Source organism: Salmo trutta, chromosome 3 (assembly GCF_901001165.1).
Source record: "Salmo trutta chromosome 3, fSalTru1.1, whole genome shotgun sequence".
In the NCBI taxonomy this organism is placed as follows: Eukaryota; Metazoa; Chordata; class Actinopteri; order Salmoniformes; family Salmonidae; genus Salmo; species Salmo trutta.
In genome coordinates, this window is record NC_042959.1 from 13,288,055 (window position 1) to 13,312,393 (window position 24,339).

Consider the following 24,339-nt stretch of genomic DNA (forward strand, 5'->3'; position numbering starts at 1 on the left):
TGCAGACGGGTTTCAGACACCATGAGAATATTCAGTAGACTCCCCTCACAGGTATATGCTTAAAGATTCCCAACGTTTCCTGTGTGAGAACAAAGATACTGTCACCAGGCAACACCTCTAAGGCACATTTGATTGAACAGAGCCCTCAGTAAACAAAAAAGGGGGTGATCACTAATTTCTGAATCGGAAAGAGAAGAAATACACATTTTATAATTTTCATGGCTTCATTTGCCTACATCTTGAGTGGCTGGCCAGAACAATGGCATCTCAATGAAGGAGACCATTCAGTCTGAAAATGTCTCAGACTCCCTTACAAAACATTATCTGAGTAATGATCTTCTCTGTCAATATCAGACATCTGTGAATACCACCGATCACTCTCAGTGTGTGTGTGTGTGTGAGTGAGTGAGTGAGTGAGTGAGTGAGTGAGTGAGTGAGTGAGAGAGAGAGAGAGAGAGAGAGAGAGAGAGAGAGAGAGAGAGAGAGAGAGAGAGAGAGAGAGAGAGAGAGAGAGAGAGAGAGAGAGAGAGAGAGATTGAGAGATTGAGAGATTGAGAGATTGAGAGATTGAGATTAAGGACCTTTGCTCTGTGCAGGCAGCCTACTGAGAAAGTCCACTAAATGACTATTCAATGACACTAAATAGGAGTCTTCTCTCCCCGTAGGAGGCTTCTCATTAAAAGAAATGCAATCTCCCCATAGGAGGCTTCTCATTAAAAGAAATTGAGATGATTATGGTTGAATTCAAAGATCCACATGACCCCTGCAAGATCTTTCTGGAACAGAATACATGTACGACATGGACTGACATGAGAGGTGAGGTTAGGTGGGTGTTGTCTGCTTTAGCTGTTATTAAATAATCATTCATAATAATACAAATAATGCCCCCCCACCCCCCAAAAAGTTTTTCTAATCGTATCACATCAAAGCCTGACAACATCAGTCTGAGAGAGAAGAGAGGAGAACAAAGAGAGAAGAAGAGAGGAGAACAGGGGACAGAGGAGAAGAGAGGAGAGAGGAGAAGAGAACAGAGGAGGGGGGAGAAGAGAGGCGAACAGAGGAGAGAGAAGCGAGAAGCGAGAAGAGAGAAGAGAGGAGAGAGGAGAGAGGAAGAGGAGAACAGGGGAGAGAGAAGAGATGAGAGAGGACAAGAGAGGAGATAAGAGAACAGAAGAGAGGAGAGAAGAAAGGAGAGTTGAGGGGAGTAGAGGAGAGTAAAGGAGAGGAGAATACGTGTTTCTGAAGGAGGGAGGAAAGAAAGGGGGGCTGTCAGATTTCCACAGACCACTTCTGTAAGCACTCAGAGTCTGGTCAGCCTGACCAAGCCCTAGGTGGTGGATGTCAAGGTCTTAGCAAGGCTTTAGCTCACACAGACACAGAGATATTGAGCTCTGCAGTAGTCATAGAGGTTATACAGACAGATATTCAGTTCTGCAGTAGTCATAGAGGTTACACAGAGATATTCAGCTCTGCAGTAGTCATAGAGGTTACACAGACAGAGCTATTCAGCTCCACAGTACACAGTTAGAACCTCTATGTCTACAGTCTCAGAAAAGAAGGTGCTCTCTAGAACTTAAAATGGTTCTTTGGCAAAAGAGAACCCCTTTGGGTTCCATGTACTGTAGAACCCTCTGTGGAAAGGATTTTACACGGAACCCAAAAGGATTCTACATGGAACCACAAAGGGTTCTTCAAAGGGCTCTCCTATGGGGACAACCAAAGAACCATGTTAGGTTCTAGAGAGCACCTTTGTTTCTAAGATTGTAGTCATAGAGGTCACATCAAGTTTCCATGGTGAAAATATAGACACCTTTTAACATTAGGTCATACATGCTGGTTCTGACACCGATAAACCAGTGGGTCATGCAGGGCCAAGTGTTTGATGTTTATAGTGGTACTCTATTCCCTACATAGTCCACTACCTTTGACCAGAACCCTGTGGGCCTTGATCAAAAGCAGGGAAAGTAGGGAAAAGGGTGCCATTTGGGATGCAACCAGTATCTCCATTAAAAAAAACATCCCATGCAAAAAAAAGATGCCTAAGCCATGTCCAGCTGTGAGGCAGAGGTGCAGTTACACGTTAATACCTGAGGGGTGAGCCCTTGGGCGTGGCGATGCCATATCCTTTAGAGTCCAGGTTCCCCCCGACCTTCATGGTGTCACAGGGTTTCCTCTGCTCGATGTACTCGTTCATGGTGGACTCTAACAGATAGGCATACTTCCCTTTAGACTTCCTGACCCTCATCACTCCCTCGTCTGTGGTCTTCACGAATACTGAGGGGTCGGCCGACTTCATGTACGACCACATCTTCTCAAACACCGCGATCTTAGACCGCTGGGGAGAGAGGAGGGGTTAGGATTGTGTGTGGGGGACCTGTGTGTGTGTGTGTGTGTGGTTGGGATCTCTGTGTGTGTGTGTGATTGGATCTCTCTCTCTGTGTGTGTGTGTGTGTGTGGTTGGGATCTCTGTGTGTGTGTGTGATTGGATCTCTCTCTGTGTGTGTGTGTGTGTGTGTGTGTGTGTGTGTGTGTGTGTGTGTGTGTGTGGGAGGAGGGATCTCTCTCTGTGTGTGTGTGTGTGTGTGTGTGTGTGTGTGTGTGTGTGTGTGTGTGTGTGTGTGTGTGTGTGTGTGTGTGTGTGTGTGTGTGTGTGTGTGTGTGTGTGTGTGTGTAAACTACATGCTAGTCAAACAGGTGTGTGTCTATGAGTAAACCACAGGTCTCACCCTGAAGAACTCTTTGGTGGAGCCAGCATCCAGAGTTCCGTAGGCGATCTCGGTCTGTTTAGCCAGGTCCTCAGCACTCTCTATGGGGGACACCATCCTCTCCACTGTGAGGAAAGCAGCTAGGTTGGCCGTGTAGGACGAGATGATGATAAGAGTGAAGAACCACCACACGCCACCCACTATCCGCCCTGACAGAGACCTAGAGGGAGAAACAGCCAGAGACAGGCGTTAGAGACACCTACACACACAACCCCTAGGTTATGTCCAGCTAGGCTTGAAGGGGAGAAGGACATAACGGAGACCTAAAAAAATAAAACCATCTGCATAACTCTCCATTAGGACCTCAATCACATGCGTATACATTAAAACAAAGCAAACCAAAGCCTCTGCCTTTCACATGACTCTGACCTATCTAGCATCACATGACAGTATCCATCCTCCACCCCGACTCCCTACAGTACAGCATGTCTCTGTCTGTGTCTCATCATCAGACACCCTGGTTGTGTCCCAAATGAACAACATATTCCCTTCACACAGTAGTCCACTACTTTTGACCAGGGCCCATATTTAGGGAATAGGGTGCCATTTGGGATGCACACCCTGCCTTTCCCATACCGTACTTCCATCAAGGCTCTGGGAGAGCTGTGTTAAATGTGCTGAGACAAGATAACTGAGCACCACAAAGGAAGTACACCGCATTCCTCTCATCTTAAGGAAGTTACCAGCGTGTTTCACGGAGCCACACACATTCATTGGTGGTGATTAATAATGAGAGGAGGAAGAGGAGGCCACTTAGTCACAGCTGTTATTTTGGTATTTATTAGTATCCCCATGAACCGCTGCAAAAGCAGCAGCTACTCTTCCTGGGGTCCACATGTAACATGACATAATACATAGTACAAGTCAAGGACTGAAATACATACATGTAAAACGTCACACATAGCCTACATATCAGTACATACACACAATATCTAGGTCTAACACATAGTACAGTGCAAATTACAATACAAAATATATAAAATAGCTGTCTCTTCATAGTCCCCTTTGTTCTTTTATCTGTTTTGAAACTGGTTTTATTGCTAGCTTGAGTAACCTGGGGTGGCAGAGAGTTCCATGTAGTCATGACGCTATTTAATACTGTGCGTTTTCCAGCCTCTGTTCTGGATCTGGGGACTGTGAAGAGACCTCTGGTTACATGTCTTGTGTTGTACTGATGAGTGTTTCGAACTGTGAGCCAACTGCTTGAACAGACAGTTCGGTACCTTCAACACATCATTACCTTGCACAAAGACCAATAGTGATGCAGTCAATCGCTCCTCAACTTTGAGCCAGGAGAGACTGACATGCATGTTACTGACATTTTCCCTTTGTGTACATTTAAGTGCAATACGTGCTACTTTTTTCTGGACCATCTGCAATTGACCTATGTCCTTCTAAGCCACACATGACCACACAGCTGGCAGTAGTCCAGGTGCGACAAAACTAGGGCCTGTAGGAACTGTCTGGTTGGCTGAGATGTCAAGAAGGCAGAGCAACGCACATTCATGGACAGATCTCTTCCCATTTTAGCAGCCATTGAGTCTATATTTATTATCTTAATTATTTTAAATTCACCTTTATTTAACCAGGTAGGCCAGTTGAGAACAAGTTCTCATTTACAACTGCGACCTGGCCAAGATAAAGCAAAGCAGTGCGACAAAAAATACAACACAGAGTTACACATAAACAAACGTACAGTCAATAACACAATAGAAAAATCTATGTACAGTGTGTGCAAATGTAGAAGAGTAGGGAGGTAAGGCAATAAATAGGCAATAGAGGCAAAATAATAAAAATTTAGCGTTAACACTGGAGTGATAGATGCACAGATGATGATGTGCAAGTAGAGATACTGGGGTGCGAAAGAGCAAGACAATAAATAACAATATGGGGATGAGGTAGTTGGTTGTGCTATTTACAGACTGGCTGTGTACAGGTACATGTACTGTGTACAGGTACAGTGATCGGTATGCTGCTTTGACAGCTGATGCTTAAAGTTAGAGAGGGAGATATAAGTCTCCAGCTTCAGTGATTTTTGCAATTTGTTACAGTAATTGGCAGCAGAGAACTGGAAGGAAAGGCGGCCAAAGGAGGTGTTGGCTATTGGGATGACCAGTGAAATATACCTGCTGGAGCGCGTGCTATGGGTGGGGGTTGATATGGTGACCAGTGAGCTGAGATAAGGCGGGGCTTTACCTAGCAAAGACTTATAGATGACCTGGAGCCAGTGGGTTTGGCGACAAATATGTAACACGGGCCAGCCAACGAGAGCATACAGGTCGCAGTGGTGTGTAGTATATGGGGCTTTGGTGACAAAATGGATGGCACTGTGATAGACTGCATCCAGTTTGCTGAGTAGATTGTTGGAGGCTATTTTGTAAATTACATCGCCGAAGTCAAGGATCGGTAGGATTGTCAGTTTTACGAGGGTATGTTTGGCGGCATGAGTGAAGGAGGCTTTGTTGCGAAATAGGAAGCCGATTCTAGATTTAATTTTGGATTGGAGATGCTTAAAGTGAGTCTGGAAGGAGAGTTTACAGTCTAACCAGACACCTAGGTATTTGTAATTGTCCACATATTCTAAGTCAGAACTGTCCAGAGTAGTGATGCTAGTCGGGCGGGCAGGTGCAGGCAGCGATCGGTTGAAGAGCATGCATTTAGTTTTACTAGCATTTAAAAGCAGTTGGAGGCCACGGAAGGAGTGTTGTATGGCATTGAAGCTTGTTTGGAGGTTTGTTAACACAATGTCCAAAGAAGGGCTAGATGTATACAGTGTGTGAAAAAAGTATTTGATCCCCTGCTGATTTTGTACGTTTGCCCACTGACAAAGAAATGATCAGTCTATAATTTTAATGATAGGTTTATTTGAACAGTGAGAGACAGAATAACAACAAGAAAATTCAGAAAAACGCATGTCAAAAATGTTATAAAATGATTTGCATTTTAATGAGGGAAATAAGTATTTGACCCCTCTGCAAAACATGACTTAGTATTTGGTGGCAAAACCCTTGTTGGCAATCACAGAGGTCAGACATTTCTTGTAGTTGGCCACCAGGTTTGCACACATCGCAGGAGGGATTTTGTCCCACTCCTCTTTGCAGATCTTCTCCAAGTCATTAAGGTTTCGAGGCTGACGTTTGGCAACTTGAACCTTCAGCTCCCTCCACAGATTTTCTATGGGATTAAGGTCTGGAGACTGGCTAGGCCACTCCAGGACCTTAATGTGCTGAGAGCCACTCCTTTGTTGCCTTGGCCATGTGTTTTGGGTCATTGTCATGCTGGAATACCCATCCACGACCCATTTTCAATGCACTGGCTGAGGGAAGGAGGTTCTCACCCAAGATTTGACGGTACATGGCCCCGTCCATCGTCCCTTTGATGCGGTGAAGTTGTCCTGTCCCCTTAGCAGAAAAACACTCGCAAAGCATAATGTTTTCACCTCCATGTTTGACGGTGGGGAGGGTGTTCTTGGGATCATAGGCAGCATTCCTCCTCCTCCAAACACGGCGAGTTGAGTTGATGCCAAAGAGCTCCATTTCAGTCTCATCTGACCACAACACTTTCACCCAGTTGTCCTCTGAATCATTCAGATGTTCATTGGCAAACTTCAGACGGGCATGTATATGTGCTTTCTTGAGCAGGGGGACCTCGCAGGCGCTGCAGGATTTCAGTCCTTCACGGCGTAGTGTGTTACCAATTGTTTTCTTGGTGACTATGGTCCCAGCTGCCTTGAGGTCATTGACAAGATCCTCCCGTGTAGTTCTGGGCTGATTCCTCACCGTTCTCATAATGATTGCAACTCCACGAGGTGAGATCTTGCATTGAGCCTCAGGCCGAGGGAGATTGACAGTTCTTTTGCGTTTCTTCTATTTGCGAATAATCGCACCAACTGTTGTCACCTTCTCACCAAGCTGTTTAGCGATGGTCTTGTTGCCCATTCCAGCCTTGTGTAGGTCTACAATCTTGTCCCTGACATCCTTGGAGAGCTCTTTGGTCTTGGCCATGGTGGAGAGTTTGGAATCTGATTGATTGCTTCTGTGGACAGGTGTCTTTTATACAGGTAACAAACTGAGATTAGCTGTATAAAAGACACCTGGGAGCCAGAAATCTTTCTGATTGAGAGGGGGTCAAATACTTATTTCCCTCATTAAAATGTAAATCAATTTATAACATTTTTGACATGCGTTTTTCTGGATTTTTTTGTTGTTATTCTGTCTCTCACTGTTCAAATAAACCTACCATTAAAATTATAGACTGATAATTTGTTTGTCAGTGGGCAAACGTACAAAATCAGCAGGGGATCAAATACTTTTTCCCCTCGCTGTAGGTCTGTAACACTTTGGGTCGAGAGTGTCTGCCCCTTTGAAGAGGGTGATGACCGTGGCAGCTTTCCAATCTTTGGGGATCTCAGATGAAAAGAGAGGTTGAACAGGCTAGTAATAGCCTGTTTTGACCATGACAGCATACTGTCTAGGGTTACACCCAGCAGTTTAGTCTCCTCAACTTGCTCAATAGCCACATTATTCAATAATAGATCTAAACGAGTTTTAGCGTTGAGCAAGTGATTTGTCCCAAAAATTATGCTTTTAGGTTTTTAGATATTTAGCTCCAGCCTATTGCTGTTACCCATTCTAAGACTGACTGGAGCTGTATGTTACGTGTCTCAGTTATTTATTTTACTGTTGCAGCCGACATGTATACTGTTGAGTCGTCAGCGTACATAGACACAGGCTTTATTCAAGGTCAGTGGAAGGTCATTAGTAAAAACAGAAAACAATAATGTTCCTCGCCGGCTGCCCTGCGGTACGCCACACTCAAGTGAATTTGCATGAGAGGCTTCCATTAACGAAAACCCTCTGTGTTCTATTAAATAGGTATTTACCATAATTAGGCAGAGGATGCAAATCCATAACACCTACGTTTTGTCAGCAATAGGTTATGATCAATGACATCAAAAGCTGCACAAAAGTCTAACAAAACAGCTCCCACAATCTTCTTACTATCAATTTTTCAGCCAATGATCAGTCATTTGTGTCTGTGCCGAGCATGTTGAGTGCCCTTCCCTATACACATACTGAAAGTCTGTTCTTAATTTGTTTTCTGTAAAACAACTTTGTATTTGATTAAACACCATTTTTTTTAACGTTTGCTAAGCACTTGTAACAGGCTGATTGATTGGCTGTTTGAACCAATGAAGGGTGCTCTGCTATTCTTGGGTAGTGGAATGACCTTTGTCTTCCTCCATGTCTGGGGGCACACCATCTTCTAGGCTTAAATTGGAGATGTGACAAACAGGAATCACAATGTATTCCGCTACCAACCTCACCCGGCCTGTACCGGGTGACTTGTCCTTATTTATAAATAGCAACCATGTTTTCACCTCTCCCACACCCACTTCGTGGAACTCAAATTACAGTACCTGTCTTTCATTATTTGGTCCATTATGCATGAATATGAAGGCTCAGCATTTGTTGTTTGCATGTCATGCCCAAGTTTGCTAATCTTGTCAACAAAAAATGTATTAAAGTGTTTGGCAAAATCAAAGGGTTTTGTTATGAACAAGCCATCTGCCTCAATGAAAGATGGAGCCGAGTTTGCTTTCTTGCCTAGAATTTCATTTCAAGTTCTCCAGAGCTTTTTACTATCATTCTTTATATAATTTTTCTTTGTTCCATAGTGTAATTTCTTCTTCTTTTTGTTTAGTTACGGGACTTCTCAAGTTACCGTATGTTTGCCAGTCTACTGTGTTGTCAGACTTATTTGCTATTCCCTTTGCCTCATTGCTCTCAGCTATACAGTTTATAAATTAATCTATCCATGGGGATTTGGCAGTTCTAACAGTCGTTTTAGATGGGTGCATGCCTATCAGTAAGCGGAAGAAGCAATTTCATAAATGCTTCAAGTGCAGCGTCTGGATGTTTCTCATTACACACATCAGACCAACAAATATTTTCACATCTTCGACATAGGAATAATTGCACAACCTCTTGTATGATTGTTTATACACAATTTTAAGTCCAGTCTTTGAAACTTTGTTTTTTGTAAATATATTGTGATCACTACATCCCGATGGGTGTGGATACTGCTTTAAAGCAGATTTCTGCAACATTAGTAAAGATGTGATCAATACACGTGGATGTCACAGAAAATGTTGTACTCCTCACCGAAAATGTCATATGGGAGAGAATAGGACCAAGGCGCAGCAGGTTTGTGGATACTCATGCTTTTAATTTAAAAAAAAGGAGTAAAATATTCACTGACAAAACAATAAAGATGACGACAGCAACAGTTTTGCAGGCTCACAAACGCAGTGCAAAAACAACCACCCACAACCCCAAAGAAAAACACACACACCTATATAGGACTTCCAATCAAAGGCAACTCAACACACCTGCCTTCAATTGGAAGTCCCAATCAACAACATAAACATTCACACACACAAAACTGCCACGTCCTGACCCCAAAACTAATACAATAGCTCCATCTGCTGGTCAGGACGTGACAGTGGATGATTTAGTTCCTGTTCTGTTTGTAAATACCCTGGTAGGTTGCGTAACGATGTGCACTGAGAGTCGGGAAGCAAGTTCAGGGAGTGTTTTAATAAAATAAACAAAACAGAACAGAACATAATACAAAACAAGAACCTAGAACAATCACAGACAAGAAACAGAAACAATGACGCCTGGGGAAGGAACCAAAGGGAGTGACATCTATAGGGCAGGTAATCAAGGAAGTGATGGAGTCCAGGTGAGTCTGACGACGTGCAGGTGCGTGTAATGATGGTGACAGGTGTGAGCCATAATGAGCAGCCTGGTGACCTAGAGGCCGGAGAGGGAGCACATGAGACAGGTTGACTGATGATTTGAACCTGATAGCAGGCACTGGTTACAGTTTGGAGCTTCTTTTTGAGTGGGCAGCTTGATGATATCAAGTCAATATTTCGGTCATCCAAAAAATATACCTCTCTTGATATCACAAACATTATCCAACATTTCACACATATACAGTAATCCAAATACTGACTTTTAGAACTTTGCGGTCTATAGCAACTTTAGGTGAGGCAGATGATCCTGTAGCCATATGACTTCCACATCATCTGACATGAGATGTCCTCTCAGCCTAGCAGGAATATGACTCTGAACATACATGGCAACACCTCTTCAATTGGCATTTCTATCTTTCCTGTATATTCTATAACCATGTTTGAATCATCCAAGGAATTATCTAAGTGTGTTTCAGAGATGGCCAGACTATGAATGTTTTCTGATGTTAATAAGTTGTCAATTTCATGAACCTTGTTTCTCAAGTTACATACAGTATGTTAACATGAGATATCTTTTGTCCTTTTCTGTGTTGCTTGTTTGTTTTTAGTGCTTTTCTGTGAGGATGATCTGAGGTAGACATGTCAGTGACATTTACATTTGAACATTTGAACCCACACCGTCAGCCTATTAAACAGTTCGTAATGGGCGTTTCAAAAAGCAACCACTGATTTGCTGGAAGCCAATTCCCCCAGGACCTTTCTCTGTTTCTCGGGATCTGTCCCAGAATGGCACCCTATTCCCTTTATAGTGCACTACTTCTGACCAGTGGCCATGTGATAGACCATATAGGGAACAGAGTACCATTTGGACTGTAGCTCTGTCTCTCTGCCTCAGGAGAGCACTACTGAGCACGAACGATTAAGTGTATCTCTGTTACGTACTATTCTCCTCTCTGGCACATCAGACAGAGAGAGTACAGGACACAGAGAGTGCAGGACAGAGATAGAGAGCTTTCATGTAATAAAAAATTAGCTGAAGCAAAAACAAAAAGGGTTCCAGGGTTTGGTCTTCCTGCAGTTAGTGAAGAAGAACATGAAAAAGGAAGGAGAGATTGAACAAGAGAGAAAAAAACATTTAGGATGCATGAGATAAGATGGGAGGATGATGAAAGAGTTAGAAGGCCTGAGAAAAGAGGGAAAGAAAGAGAAAAGGGAGAGAGAGAGAGAGTGTGTGTGTGTGTGTGTGTGTATGTGTGGAGACCTACCACACTGTTTAGCCGGTGAACACCTGAGCAGGCTTTAGGCAGAGCAGGATCTGTCTGCATGTCTGTCTGTCCATCTGTGTCTGTCTTGGTATTATGTATCCATTCCTCTCTATCCCTCGTTCCATGCATGCTCCCATCCCCTGCTTCTCATCTGTCTGTTCGCATTGACCTATAACTGCCACTGTCCTCCCTCTCTCTCTCTCTCTCTCTCTCTCTCTCTCTTTCTTTCCCTCTCTCTCTCTAACCCTCTCACCCTCCTCACTCTCTTTTCTCGCTCCCTCCATCTCATCATCTTTTTCTCTCTCTTATCTATGACCAGATTAATTAGTACTAATCAATCATCCCTTGTCCAACACAGAAACCCCAAGTAACCCCATGCTGTCCAACAGCGGTTCTCAAAGTGGGGTCTAAAACTTTTGGACAGATTTGGCCAGATCTCAAAATATGAAACACTGTAAAGCTATTCAGAAACAGATCTATCTACACCGAACAAAAATATAAACGCAACATGCAACAATTTCTAAGATTTTACACAGTTCATATAAGGAGATCGGTCAATTAAAATAATTAAATTAGGCCCTAATCTAAGGATATCACGACTGGGAATACAGATATGCATCTCAGTTCCCTTAAAAAAAAGTTATGGATCAGAAAACCAGTCAGTATCTGGTGTGACCACCATTTGTCTCCTGCAGCGTGACACATCTCCTTCTCATAAAGTTGATCAGGCTGTTGATTGTGGCCTATGGAATGTTGTCCCACTACTCTTCAATAGCTGTGTGAAGTTGCTGAATATTTTGTCAGGAACTGGAACACGCTGTCGTACACGTCGATCCAGAGTATCCCAAACATGTTCAATGGCTGGTGACATGTCTGGTGAGTATGCAGGCCATGGAAGAACTGGGACATTTTCAGCTTCCAGGAATTGTGTAAAAATCATTGTGACATGGGGCCATCCATTATCATGCTGAAACATGAGGTGATGGCAGTGGATGAATGGCAGGACAATGGGCCTCAGGATCTTGTCACAGTATCTTTGAGCATTTAAATTGCCTTCAATAAAATGGAAATGTGTTCTTTGTCCGTAGCTTATACCTCCCCTTACCATAACCCCACCACCACAACCACGGTGCACTCTGTTCACAACGTTGACATCAGCAAACCGCGCGCCCACACGACGCCATACACACTGTCTGCCATCTCCCCGGTACAGTTGAAACCGGGATTCATCTGTGAAGTGCACACTTCTGCAGCTTGCCAGTGGACATCGAAGGTGAGCATTTGCCCACTGAAGTCAGTTACGATGCCAAACTGCACATTTTAGAGTGGCCTTTTATTGTCCCCAGCACAAGGTCCAAATTTGCAAGGATTTTTTATCAGCTTCTTGATATCTCACACCATTCAGGTGGATGGATTATCTTGGCAAATGCGAGATGGTCACTAACAGGGATGTAAACACATTTGTGCACAGAATTTGGGAGAAATATGCTTTTTGTGCATATGGAAAATTTGTGTGATCTATTATTTCAGCTCAGGAAACATGGGACCAACACTTTACATGGGCCGTTACATGCGTTTATATTTTTGTTCAGTATATATATAAAAAAATGCAATAATAATGAATATTACTAACATAAGACTAAACGACTTCTGGCCAAGGGATCTGTGGAATAAGTTTAAAGTGAGTAATACTAAACAATACAATGTCATATTATTAATTTACAATGTATGTTCTTAACCCTGGGCAACATGGGCCTGAGATACTCACAGGGATATTGGTATCTACAGTACTCTGTTCTTAACCCTGGGCAACATGGGCCTGGGAGGCTCACAGGGATATTGGTATCCACAGTACTCTGTTCTTAACCCTGGGCAACATGGGCCTGGGATGCTCACAGGGATATTGGTATCCACAGTACTCTGTTCTTAACCCTGGACAACATGGACCTGGGATGCTCACAGGGATATTGGTATCCACAGTACTCTGTTCTTAACCCTGGACATCATGGGCCTGGGATGCTCACAGGGATATTGGTATCCACAGTACTCTGTTCTTAACCCTGGACAACATGGACCTGGGAGGCTCACAGGGATATTGGTATCTACAGTACTCTGTTCTTAACCCTGGGCAACATGGACCTGGGAGGCTCACAGGGATATTGGTATCCACAGTACTCTGTTCTTAACCCTGGGCAACATGGGCCTGAGAGGCTCACAGGGATATTGGTATCCACAGTACTCTGTTCTTAACCCTGGACAACATGGGCCTGAGAGGCTCACAGGGATATTGGTATCCACAGTACTCTGTTCTTAACCCTGGGCAACATGGGCCTGAGATACTCACAGGGATATTGGTATCCACAGTACTCTGTTCTTAACCCTGGGCAACATGGACCTGAGATACTCACAGGGATATTGGTATCCACAGTACTCTGTTCTTAACCCTGGACAACATGGGCCTGAGATACTCACAGGGATATTGGTATCCACAGTACTCTGTTCTTAACCCTGGGCAACATGGACCTGGGAGGCTCACAGGGATATTGGTATCCACAGTACTCTGTTCTTAACCCTGGGCAACATGGACCTGGGAGGCTCACAGGGATATTGGTATCCACAGTACTCTGTTCTTAACCCTGGACAACATGGGCCTGGGAGGCTCACAGGGATATTGGTATCCACAGTACTCTGTTCTTACCCCTGGACAACATGGGCCTGAGATACTCACAGGGATATTGGTATCCACAGTACTCTGTTCTTAACCCTGGACAACATGGGCCTGAGATACTCACAGGGATATTGGTATCCACAGTACTCTGTTCTTAACCCTGGACAACATGGGCCTGAGATACTCACAGGGATATTGGTATCCACAGTACTCTGTTCTTAACCCTGGACAACATGGGCCTGAGATACTCACAGGGATATTGGTATCCACAGTACTCTGTTCTTAACCCTGGACAACATGGACCTGGGAGGCTCACAGGGATATTGGTATCCACAGTACTCTGTTCTTAACCCTGGACAACATGGACCTGGGAGGCTCACAGGGATATTGGTATCCACAGTACTCTGTTCTTAACCCTGGGCAACATGGACCTGGGAGGCTCACAGGGATATTGGTATCCACAGTACTCTGTTCTTAACCCTGGGCAACATGGACCTGGGAGGCTCACAGGGATATTAGTATCCACAGTACTCTGTTCTTAACCCTGGACAACATGGACCTGGGAGGCTCACAGGGATATTGGTATCCACAGTACTCTGTTCTTAACCCTGGACAACATGGACCTGGGAGGCTCACAGGGATATTGGTATCCACAGTACTCCACCAATTATTTTCAACTCAGTACTATTCCCCTGCCCCCGTTTTTTCCCCACTGTTATTTAAGGCAAAATATGCAGAATATTAGGTTAAAGCTGCAACAACACAAATATCTTTGCCCCATGACAAAATGTGTAGAATTGCAGGAAATTAGCTTGGAAACTGCAAAGTTTTCTCTCCAATGCCAAGAGGCGAGCCTTTTAAATGTTCTTTCCCCGGGCCCAAGACTCGGTTCGTACAGCCATGCACTGCAGAAATCGTAGTAAAACTCCTTGTAGGCTATTTTCATCAGGGGGTCCCTGATGAATTTGCTATCACAAAAGGGGTGCCCAGTCCAAAAACTTTGAGAACCCGATAAAGTACAGTACAAACACTATGAAGGCTGCTTACAGTAAAAAAAATGTTAGAGTAGCGCTGACATTTCCCTGCCTCATTAAAAGAACAATTCATGATTTACCCACAGTAACTATTCATTACTGCTGAACATGATATTTAATGGTTATGTTAATATGGAACAGGAATGGGATGCTTGTGTGCATGTTCATGCGTGTGTCAGAGAAGGACCAGGCGTGGCGAGTCACTGCTTCCAGCAACCAAATCAAAGCCCTCTCTAACCCTCCTCTTATCTCCCCAGCTCAGAGTGGATCTAGTGTAGCTAACTGAACTGCTCAACTCCCTGTACAATTCCCCTGACTAACTTCTATTCCATATGCTAATTAGCATGACTAAAGATTTTAGTGAGTGTAAGGAATGAGTCTGTAATAACCACATTACAATGGATTAGGATTTATACTGCTAGAAAAGAGGGACACAACCTTAATAATGTTCTGATTCCAGACCAATCAGAAGCATCTGAATAAATGAGATACTGTAGGTGTGTGTGTCTAGGTGTGTGTGTAGGTGTGTATGTGCTCCGACTGCCACGTTGCCTCTAATAATGCAGTCGGACTCTTGCGACCTGGCTGGAACTCATTCCTCTCTCTGTCTCTCTCCCTCCCTCCCACATATCACCCTCCCCCCTCTCTCTCTCTCAACCTCACTCTCTCTCTCCCTCGCTCTCTCTCTCGCTCTCCCTCTCAGCTCTATCCTATAAAGGTCAGTATTTTCATGCAGTGGAGAATGAGTGAATTATGTTAGTAATGTTTACATCAAAACAGAGGATGGTAGTGGTGGGTGTTAAGGGAACTGTGAACATGTCCACCGTATTGTGTTAAGTTGTACAATGCTGTGTAATATTGTACTCGTGTGATACAAGGAGTGAATCAATTCAACGGCTGTTGTGGACTTAGTGGTTTACTGCACTTTATGGTTGATGTACAGTGAAACACACACACATGAACACACACACACACACACACACACACACACACACACACACACAGAGACAGTGTTAGTAATTTCAGCAAGAAACACTAACCATGGCTGCATTAATCAGAACTTCCAGTATAATCTGATAGTTAGCAAATAGTATCAACAGACACGTACGTACAAGTATGCATACGCACGCACACCCACACAAACACACAGGCGTGCTGTGAAACACACACACACACACACACACACACACACACACACACACACACACACACACACATGCTGTGAGCTGCGACACTCTGTAAGGAATGTCCGTGTCTCGCTGGGTTGCCATGGCAGCACACCCTGCTCTCCAAACAGATCTGGCGATCTGAGCTGAAAGAAGGATTTAAGTCATCTCACTCCTCCTTCTCTCTCTTCCCTCTCTGTCTATCTCACTCTCTCTCTCTCTTTATCGCTCTCTCTGTCCTCGATCAGGCTCGCTCTGCGGGAGGCAGCTCAACAAACACTGAAGAGTATCTCTCTCTCTTTAGCTGCAAAATCCCTGCACAGACACAGCCCTTCAGATCATCCATCTACTATAGTAGTATATCATCTACTCTGCTTTAGACAGTTACTAGCCTATCTACTCTGATCCAGCCAGTTACTAGCCTATCTACTCTGATTTAGACAGTTACTAGCCTATCTACTCTGCTTTAGTAGCCTATCTACTCTGCTTTAGCCAGTTACTAGTCTATCTACTCTGCTTTAGAATGTTACTAGCCTATCTACTCTGATTCAGCCAGTTACTAGTCTATCTACTCTGATTTAGCCAGTTACTAGCCTATCTACTCTGATTTAGCCAGTTACTAGTCTATCTATTCTGATTTAGCCAGTTACTAATCTATCTACTCTGATTTAGCCAGTTACTAGCCTATCTACTCTGATTTAGCCAGTTACTAGGCTATCTATTCTGATTCAGACAGTTACTAGCCTATCTACTCTGAATTATCCAGTTACTAGCCTCTCTACTCTGATTCAGCCAGTTACTAGCCTATCTACTCTGATTTAGCCAGTACTAGTTTATCTACTCTGATTTAGCCAGTTACTAGCCTCTCTACTCTGATTTAGCCAGTTACTAGTTTATCTACTCTGATTTAGCCAGTTACTAGTCTATCTACTCTGATTTAGCCAGTTACTAGCATATCTACTCTGATTTAGCCAGTTACTAGTCTATCTACTCTGATTTAGCCAGTTACTAATCTATCTACTCTGATTTAGCCAGTTACTAGTCTATCTACTCTGATTTAGCCAGTTACTAGCCTATCTACTCTGCTTTAGTAGCCTATCTACTCTGCTTTAGCCAGTTACTAGCCTATCTACTCTGATTTAGGCAGTTACTAGCCTATCTACTCTGCTTTAGCCAGTTACTAGCCTATCTACTCTGATTTAGGCAGTTACTAGCCTATCTACTCTGATTTAGACATAAAGGAGATTACGGCTATTGGTGTCAACTAATAATTTGACTGTTGCATGGTGCTCCTCAGAGAGGCGAATTTAACTTAAAAAGGTATAACGATCAGTGAGGGAAAAAATCAACTTTTAGATGTCATGTAGTGGCAGCGTTAACTGTTACTGATTTGTGGTCTGGGTGGAGTAGGCTGGAGAAAAGTATAGAAATGTGAAAAAGTATTAAAATGCTGGAAACGCTTACCTCTGGAATGGTTTTATACCGGGGTAAGTAAGCATGTGCTTCTTTGAAGCCCGATGGTGTGCTTAATTTCTAATTGTGCTGTGGCCCTCCATAACTTTTCAGTTAACAGTTCTTCAATGAAACTAGATTGTCGACTTAAGTACATTTATCACTGTCGTAACCATTCTTTTCATTTAACAAATCAATACAGGGTACTCATTATGAATTTATATATTGACCCCACTATGACATGCATTTAGTGCATGTATGGAAATTGTGTCCATTACGGTCTTCCATAGCCAACTGACACCAAGTCTGCACTCTCAACATTTAGCTGCATAGACTGCTCATCAAAATAACATTCTAGAAGTGAAATTTTGCTTTTTTATCCAGACTTTTCTTTTTGTGTAAACTGGTCCAGAATTCATGTGTTTGTGGTACGCAAACCAAATAGAAAAATTGATGCACCAGGGCTGAATTGTAATGGGTTTTAGGAATGATACTGTGCAATGTTCTTCTAGATGCTCCTAGTCAGTTTTATTTTTCTCCAATGTTACACAATATAATGAATGTTTTGTAATACAGGAGGTTGATCTGTTTAGGCATATGTTCTCTTGACTATGATTAATGCCATTTGATAATATACACACCAGAGGATGACTGGAGGTCAGGTACAGCAAGCTTTCAAAATGGGGAGTTAAAAGAAAATGTCCTCGGTAACTCCTATGCCTCAATGTGTTATGTACTGAATTTTCTACCTCCGGCTTCACCGTAAATGTATATATTGCTGCCACCAGCTGTTACAATTGTCTAAAGGAGTAGACCATGGCGCAGCGTGTAGAGTGCTCATTGTTATATATTTTTAATGAAAAAACGAACACTAGACAAAATAACAAAATGACAGCCAACAGTTCCGCCAGGTCAACAAACTAAACAGAAAGAAAGAAAACAAAGGGAAAAACAGGCTGCCTAAGTATGGCTTCCAATCAGAGACAACGAATGACAGCTGCCTCTGATTGGAAACCATACGCGGCCATAGAACACAAAACATAGAATGCCCACCCACCTATCACACCCTGACCTAACTAAACAGAGAAAACACAGCTCTCCTAGGTCAGAGCGTGAAAGTACCCCCCCAAAGGTACTAGCCTATCTACTCTGCTTTAGCCAGTTACTAGCCTATCTACTCTGATTTAGCCAGTTACTAGCCTATCTACTCTGATTTAGCCAGTTACTAGCTACTCTACTTTAGCCAGTTACTAGCATATCTACTCTAATTTAGCAAGTTACTAGCTACTCTGCTTTAGACAGTTACTAGCCTATCTACTCTGATTTAGCCAGTTACTAGCCTACTGTATCGACTCTGCTTTAGCCAATTACTAGCCTACTGTATCTGCTCTGATTTAGCCAGTTACTAGCCTATCTACTCTGCTTTAGCCAGTTACTAACTACTCTGCTTTAATCAGTTACTAGCATATCTACTCTGATTTAGCCAGTTACTAGCCTACTGTATCTACTTTGCTTTAGCCAGTTACTAGTCTACTGTATCTGCTCTGATTTAGCCAGTTACTAGCCTATCTACTCTGCTTTAGCCAGTTACTAACTACTCTGCTTTAATCAGTTACCAGCCTATCTACTCTGATTTAGCCAGTTACTAGCCTACTGTATCTACTTTGCTTTAGCCAGTTACTAGACTACTGTATCTACTCTGATCTACTCTGCTTAAGCCAGTTACTAGCCTATCTACTCTGCTTTAGCCAGTTACTAGCCTATCTACTCTGCTTTAGCCAGTTACTAGCTACTCTGCTTTAATCAGTTACTAACGAACTGTATTTACTCAGATTTAGCCAGTTACTAGCCTACTATATTGACTCTGCTTTAGCCAATTACTAGCCTACTGTATCTGCTCTGATTTAGCCAGTTACTAGCCTATCTACTCTGCTTTAGCCAGTTACTAACTACTCTGCTTTAATCAGTTACTAGCCTATCTACTCTGATTTAGCCAGTTACTAGCCTACTGTATCTACTTTGCTTTAGCCAGTTACTAGTCTACTGTATCTGCTCTGATTTAGCCAGTTACTAGCCTATCTACTTTGCTTTAGCCAGTTACTAACTACTGTATCTACTTTGCTTTAGCCAGTTACTAGTCTACTGTATCTACTCTGCTTTAGCCAGTTACTAGCCTATCTACTCTGCTTTAGCCAGTTACTAACTACTCTGCTTTAATCAGTTACCAGCCTATCTACTCTGATTTAGCCAGTTACTAGCCTACTGTATCTACTTTGCTTTAGCCAGTTACTAGACTACTGTATCTACTCTGATCTACTCTGCTTAAGCCAGTTACTAGCCTATCTACTCTGCTTTAGCCAGTTACTAGCTACTCTGCTTTAATCAGTTACTAACGAACTGTATTTACTCTGATTTAACCAGTTACTAGCCTATCTACTCTGCTTTAGCCAGTTACTTGCTACTCAGTTTTAATCAGTTACTAGCCTACAGAATTTACTCTGCTTTAGCCAGTTACTAACCTACTGTATCTACTCTGATTTAGCCAGTTTCTAGCTATTCTGCTTTAGCCAGTTACTAGCCTTTCTACTCTGCTTTAGCCAGTTACCAGCCTATTTACTCTGCTTAGGCAGTAACTAGCCTATCTACTCTGAATTAACCAGTTCCTAGCCTATCTTCTCTGCTTTAGCCAGTTACTAGCCTACTGTATCTACTTTGCTTTAGCCAGTTACTAGACTACTGTATCTACTCTGATCTACTCTGCTTAAGCCAGTTACTAGCCTATCTACTCTGCTTTAGCCAGTTACTAGCTACTCTGCTTTAATCAGTCACTAACGAACTGTATTTACTCTGATTTAGCCAGTTACTAGCCTATCTACTCTGATTTAGCCAGTTACTAGCCTATCTACTCTGATTTAGCCAGTTACTAGCTACTCTGATTTCACCAGTTACTAGCCTATCTACTCTGCTTAAGCCAGTTACTAGCCTATCTACTCTGCTTTAGCCAGTTACTTACTAGCCTATCTACAAATTATTTTAACAACCAGATCATATGGGTTTCTAGTAGGCCAGTTCCTGTGACATACAGACCTCGTTACTATACAGCCCTTAAAGCATGACCACACAGCTAACCAATCCATCCATGTGGTACATGATGTTAACTCTACATTAGATTTCCCATAGGGCCTGAACCCCTATCTGGTACATGATGTTAACTCTACATTAGATTTCCCATAGGGCCTGAACCCCTATCTGGTACATGGTGTTAACTCTACATTAGATTTCCCATAGGGCCTGAACCTCTATCTGGTACATGATGTTAACTCTACATTAGATTTCCCATAGGGCCTGAACCACTATCTGGTACATGATGTTAACTCTACATTAGATTTCCCATAGGGCCTGAACCTCTATCTGGTACATGATGTTAACTCTACATTAGATTTCCCATAGGGCCTGAACCCCTATCTGGTACATGGTGTTAACTCTACATTAGATTTCCCATAGGGCCTGAACCTCTATCTGGTACATGATGTTAACTCTACATTAGATTTCCCATAGGGCCTGAACCCCTATCTGGTACATGATGTTAACTCTACGTTAGATTTAGGGCCTGAACCTCTATGGGAAATCTAATCAGAAACTCATTGACTCTGTCGCGGTTATATTACTGAAAATAGATAGCCTCCAAAAGGACCATTTGAGAGAGTGTGTGTGTGCGTGGGTTGTGGGTTCGACTCCCACGGGGGACCTGTAAGAAAATGTATGCACTCACTACTGTAAGTCGCTCTGGATAAGAGCGTCTGCTAAATTACTAAAATGTAAATGTTGTATTCGTGTATGCCTCAGTGTGTAAATGCTTCAGTGTGATCAAGAGTTGCCTTGATGTGATTTAGTCATAAATAAAACACAACACACAATGTCCTGAAGTAAACTGAACTGGGTCCTTATAACTCAATCACGATCTATAACACTGGCCGTCTCTTCTCTAAAGCACTGGCATAACACTGGCTGTCTCTTCTCTAAAGCACTGCTATAACACTGGCTGTCTCTTCTCTAAAGCACTGCTATAACACTGGCCGTCTCTTCTCTAAAGCACTGGCATAACACTGGCTGTCTCTTCTCTAAAGCACTGCTATAACACTGGCTGTCTCTTCTCTAAAGCACTGCTATAACACTGGCTGTCTCTTCTCTAAAGCACTGCTATAACACTGGCTGTTTCTTCTCTAAAGCACTGCTATAACACTGGCTGTCTCTTCTCTAAAGCACTGCTATAACACTGGCTGTCTCTTCTCTAAAGCACTGCTATAACACTGGCTGTCTCTTCTCTAAAGCACTGCTATAACACTGGCTGTCTCTTCTCTAAAGCACTGCTATAACACTGGCTGTCTCTTCTCTAAAGCACTGCTATAACACTGGCTGTCTCTTCTCTAAAGCACTGCTATAACACTGGCTGTCTCTTCTCTAAAGCACTGCTATAACACTGGCTGTCTCTTCTCTAAAGCACTGCTATAACACTGGCTGTCTCTTCTTTAAAGCACTGCTATAACACTGGCTGTCTCTTCTCTAAAGCACTGCTATAACACTGGCTGTCTCTTCTCTAAAGCACTGCTATAACACTGGCTGTCTCTTCGCTAAAGCACTGCTATAACACTGGCTGTCTCTTCTCTAAAGCACTGCTATAACACTGGCTGTCTCTTCTCTAAAGCACTGCTATAACACTGGCTGTTTCTTTTCTAAAGCACTGGCATAACACTGGCTGTCTCTTCTCTAAAGCACTGCTATAACACTGCTGGCTCTTCTCTAAAGCACTGCTATAACACTGGCTGTCTCTTTAAAGCACTGGCATAACACTGGCTGTCTCTTTAAAGCACTGGCATAACACTGGCTGTCTCTTTAAAGCACTGGCATAACACTGGCTGTCTCTTCTCCGCGATAACACTGGCTGTCTCTTCTCTAAAGCACTGCTATAACACTGGCTGTCTCTTTAAAGCACTGGCATAACACTGGCTGTCTCTTCTCTAAAACACTGCTATAACACTGGCTGTTTCTTCTCTAAAGCACTGCTATAACACTGGCTGTTTCTTCTCTAAAGCACTGGCATAACACTGGCTGTCTCTTCTCTAAAGCACTGCTATAACACTGGCTGTCTCTTCTCTAAAGCACTGCTATAACACTGGCTGTCTCTTCTCTAAAGCACTGCTATAACACTGGCTGTCTCTTCTCTAAAGCACTGCTATAACACTGGCTGTCTCTTCTCTAAAGCACTGCTATAACACTGGCTGTCTCTTCTCTAAAGCACTGCTATAACACTGGCTGTCTCTTTAAAGCACTGGCATAACACTGGCTGTTTCTTCTCTAAAGCACTGCTATAACACTGGCTGTTTCTTCTCTAAAGCACTGCTATAACACTGGCTGTCTCTTCTCTAAAGCACTGCTATAACACTGGCTGTCTCTTCTCTAAAGCACTGCTATAACACTGGCTGTCTCTTCTCTAAAGCACTACTATAAATCAAATCAAATTTTATTGGTCACATACACGTGATTAGCAGATGTTATTACGGGTGTAGCGAAATGCTTGTGCTTCTGGTGCCGACAATGCAGTAGTACCTAACTGGTATGTCCCTCTTACCATTTCATTTGCTCCTCCGACTGTCCATCAACTCCTGGCTGAACCCTACCTCATGATCCTTACATCATAACGCAGCAGGAGAGCGTGGTTTTGTCACTCTCGTACATTCAGAGATCGATTTATAGATAGCAAAATAATTCACAGATTTTAAACCAAAAAATATTTCTGATTGTCATAGACGGACAAGATTAATATGAGATAAGTTCCTAACAAGTTCTACCATACACCTCCCCCCAATGCCAAAGGAGGGAGTGACTTGCGCACAGACATTGTGGAGACAAGTAATTGGTTCCCCATTAATCACGCCATCCCTTCACATGGTTTAAGAATAGGTAAAGACACATTCACATATGAAGACAATGCTCCATCTTGTCCTCTTCCCTTTCTGATATTCTGCATAGCACCAAGGACATGTGAAAGACAAGCCTGACCTTTCCCTTCTCTGGGCCCCAAGTGACTGAGCCCCAGCTGAGGGAAAAGTGCAACTTCTTTAACAAGTATAATAACAAGTATATCACATAAGCATATTATGCAGATAAGACATCTTAATTATCTATGTTACCCAACTAATTCTGATTCATTCACCACACAGACCAGATACCATGGGTATGACAAAACATGTATTTTTACTGCTCTAATTATGTTGGTAACCAGTTTATAATAGCAATAATGGACCTTGGGGGTTTGTGGTATATGGTCAATATACCACGGCTAAGGGCTATGTCCTAGCACTCCGCGGTGAGTTGTGCGTAAGAACAGCCCTGATATATTGGCCATATACCACCCCCCCCCCGGGCCTTATTGCTTAAGGATACAATCTTGCTATGTCACATGATTGCCATAGACTTTAGGAGTGTATAATGTGTTGATGTTTCCATTGTTCTTGTTGATATCTGTAGTGGAGATGACTTCAGCAGTATAATGTGTTGATGTTTCCATTGTTCTTGTTGATATCTATAGTGGAGATGACTTCAGCAGTAGATAATGTGTTGGTGTTTCCATTGTTCTTGTTGATATCTGTAGTGGAGATGACTTCAGCAGTAGATAATGTGTTGATGTTTCCATTGTTCTTGTTGATATCTGTAGTGGAGATGACTTCAGCAGTAGATAATGTGTTGATGTTTCCATTGTTCTTGTTGATATCTGTAGTGGAGATGACTTCAGCAGTAGATAATGTGTTGATGTTTCCATTGTTCTTGTTGATATCTGTAGTGGAGATGACTTCAGCAGTAGATAATGTGTTGATGTTTCCATTGTTCTTGTTGATATCTGTAGTGGAGATGACTTCAGCAGCAGAATAATGTGTTGATGTTTCCATTGTTCTTGTTGATATCTGTAGTGGAGATGACTTCAGCAGTATATAATGTGTTGATGTTTCCATTGTTCTTGTTGATATCTGTAGTGGAGATGACTTCAGCAGTATATAATGTGTTGATGTTTCCATTGTTCTTGTTGATATCTGTAGTGGAGATGACTTCAGCAGTAGAGAATGTGTTGATGTTTCCATTGTTCTTGTTGATATCTGTAGTGGAGATGACTTCAGCAGTATATAATGTGTTGATGTTTCCATTGTTCTTGTTGATATCTGTAGTGGAGA

General features: G+C 42.8%; 1 protein-coding gene across 1 annotated transcript in view; it reads right to left on the reverse strand.

Moving 5' to 3' along the window:
* The window catches only part of LOC115168483 (glutamate receptor 1), a gene marked incomplete in the record, with an annotated part of 136,381 nt that overhangs the window by 13,281 nt on the left and 98,761 nt on the right, over window positions 1-24,339 (reverse strand). The window contains 2 exon segments of the mRNA XM_029723817.1: window positions 2,088-2,335; window positions 2,727-2,925. Coding sequence (XP_029579677.1) covers window positions 2,088-2,335; window positions 2,727-2,925 — 447 coding nt within the window.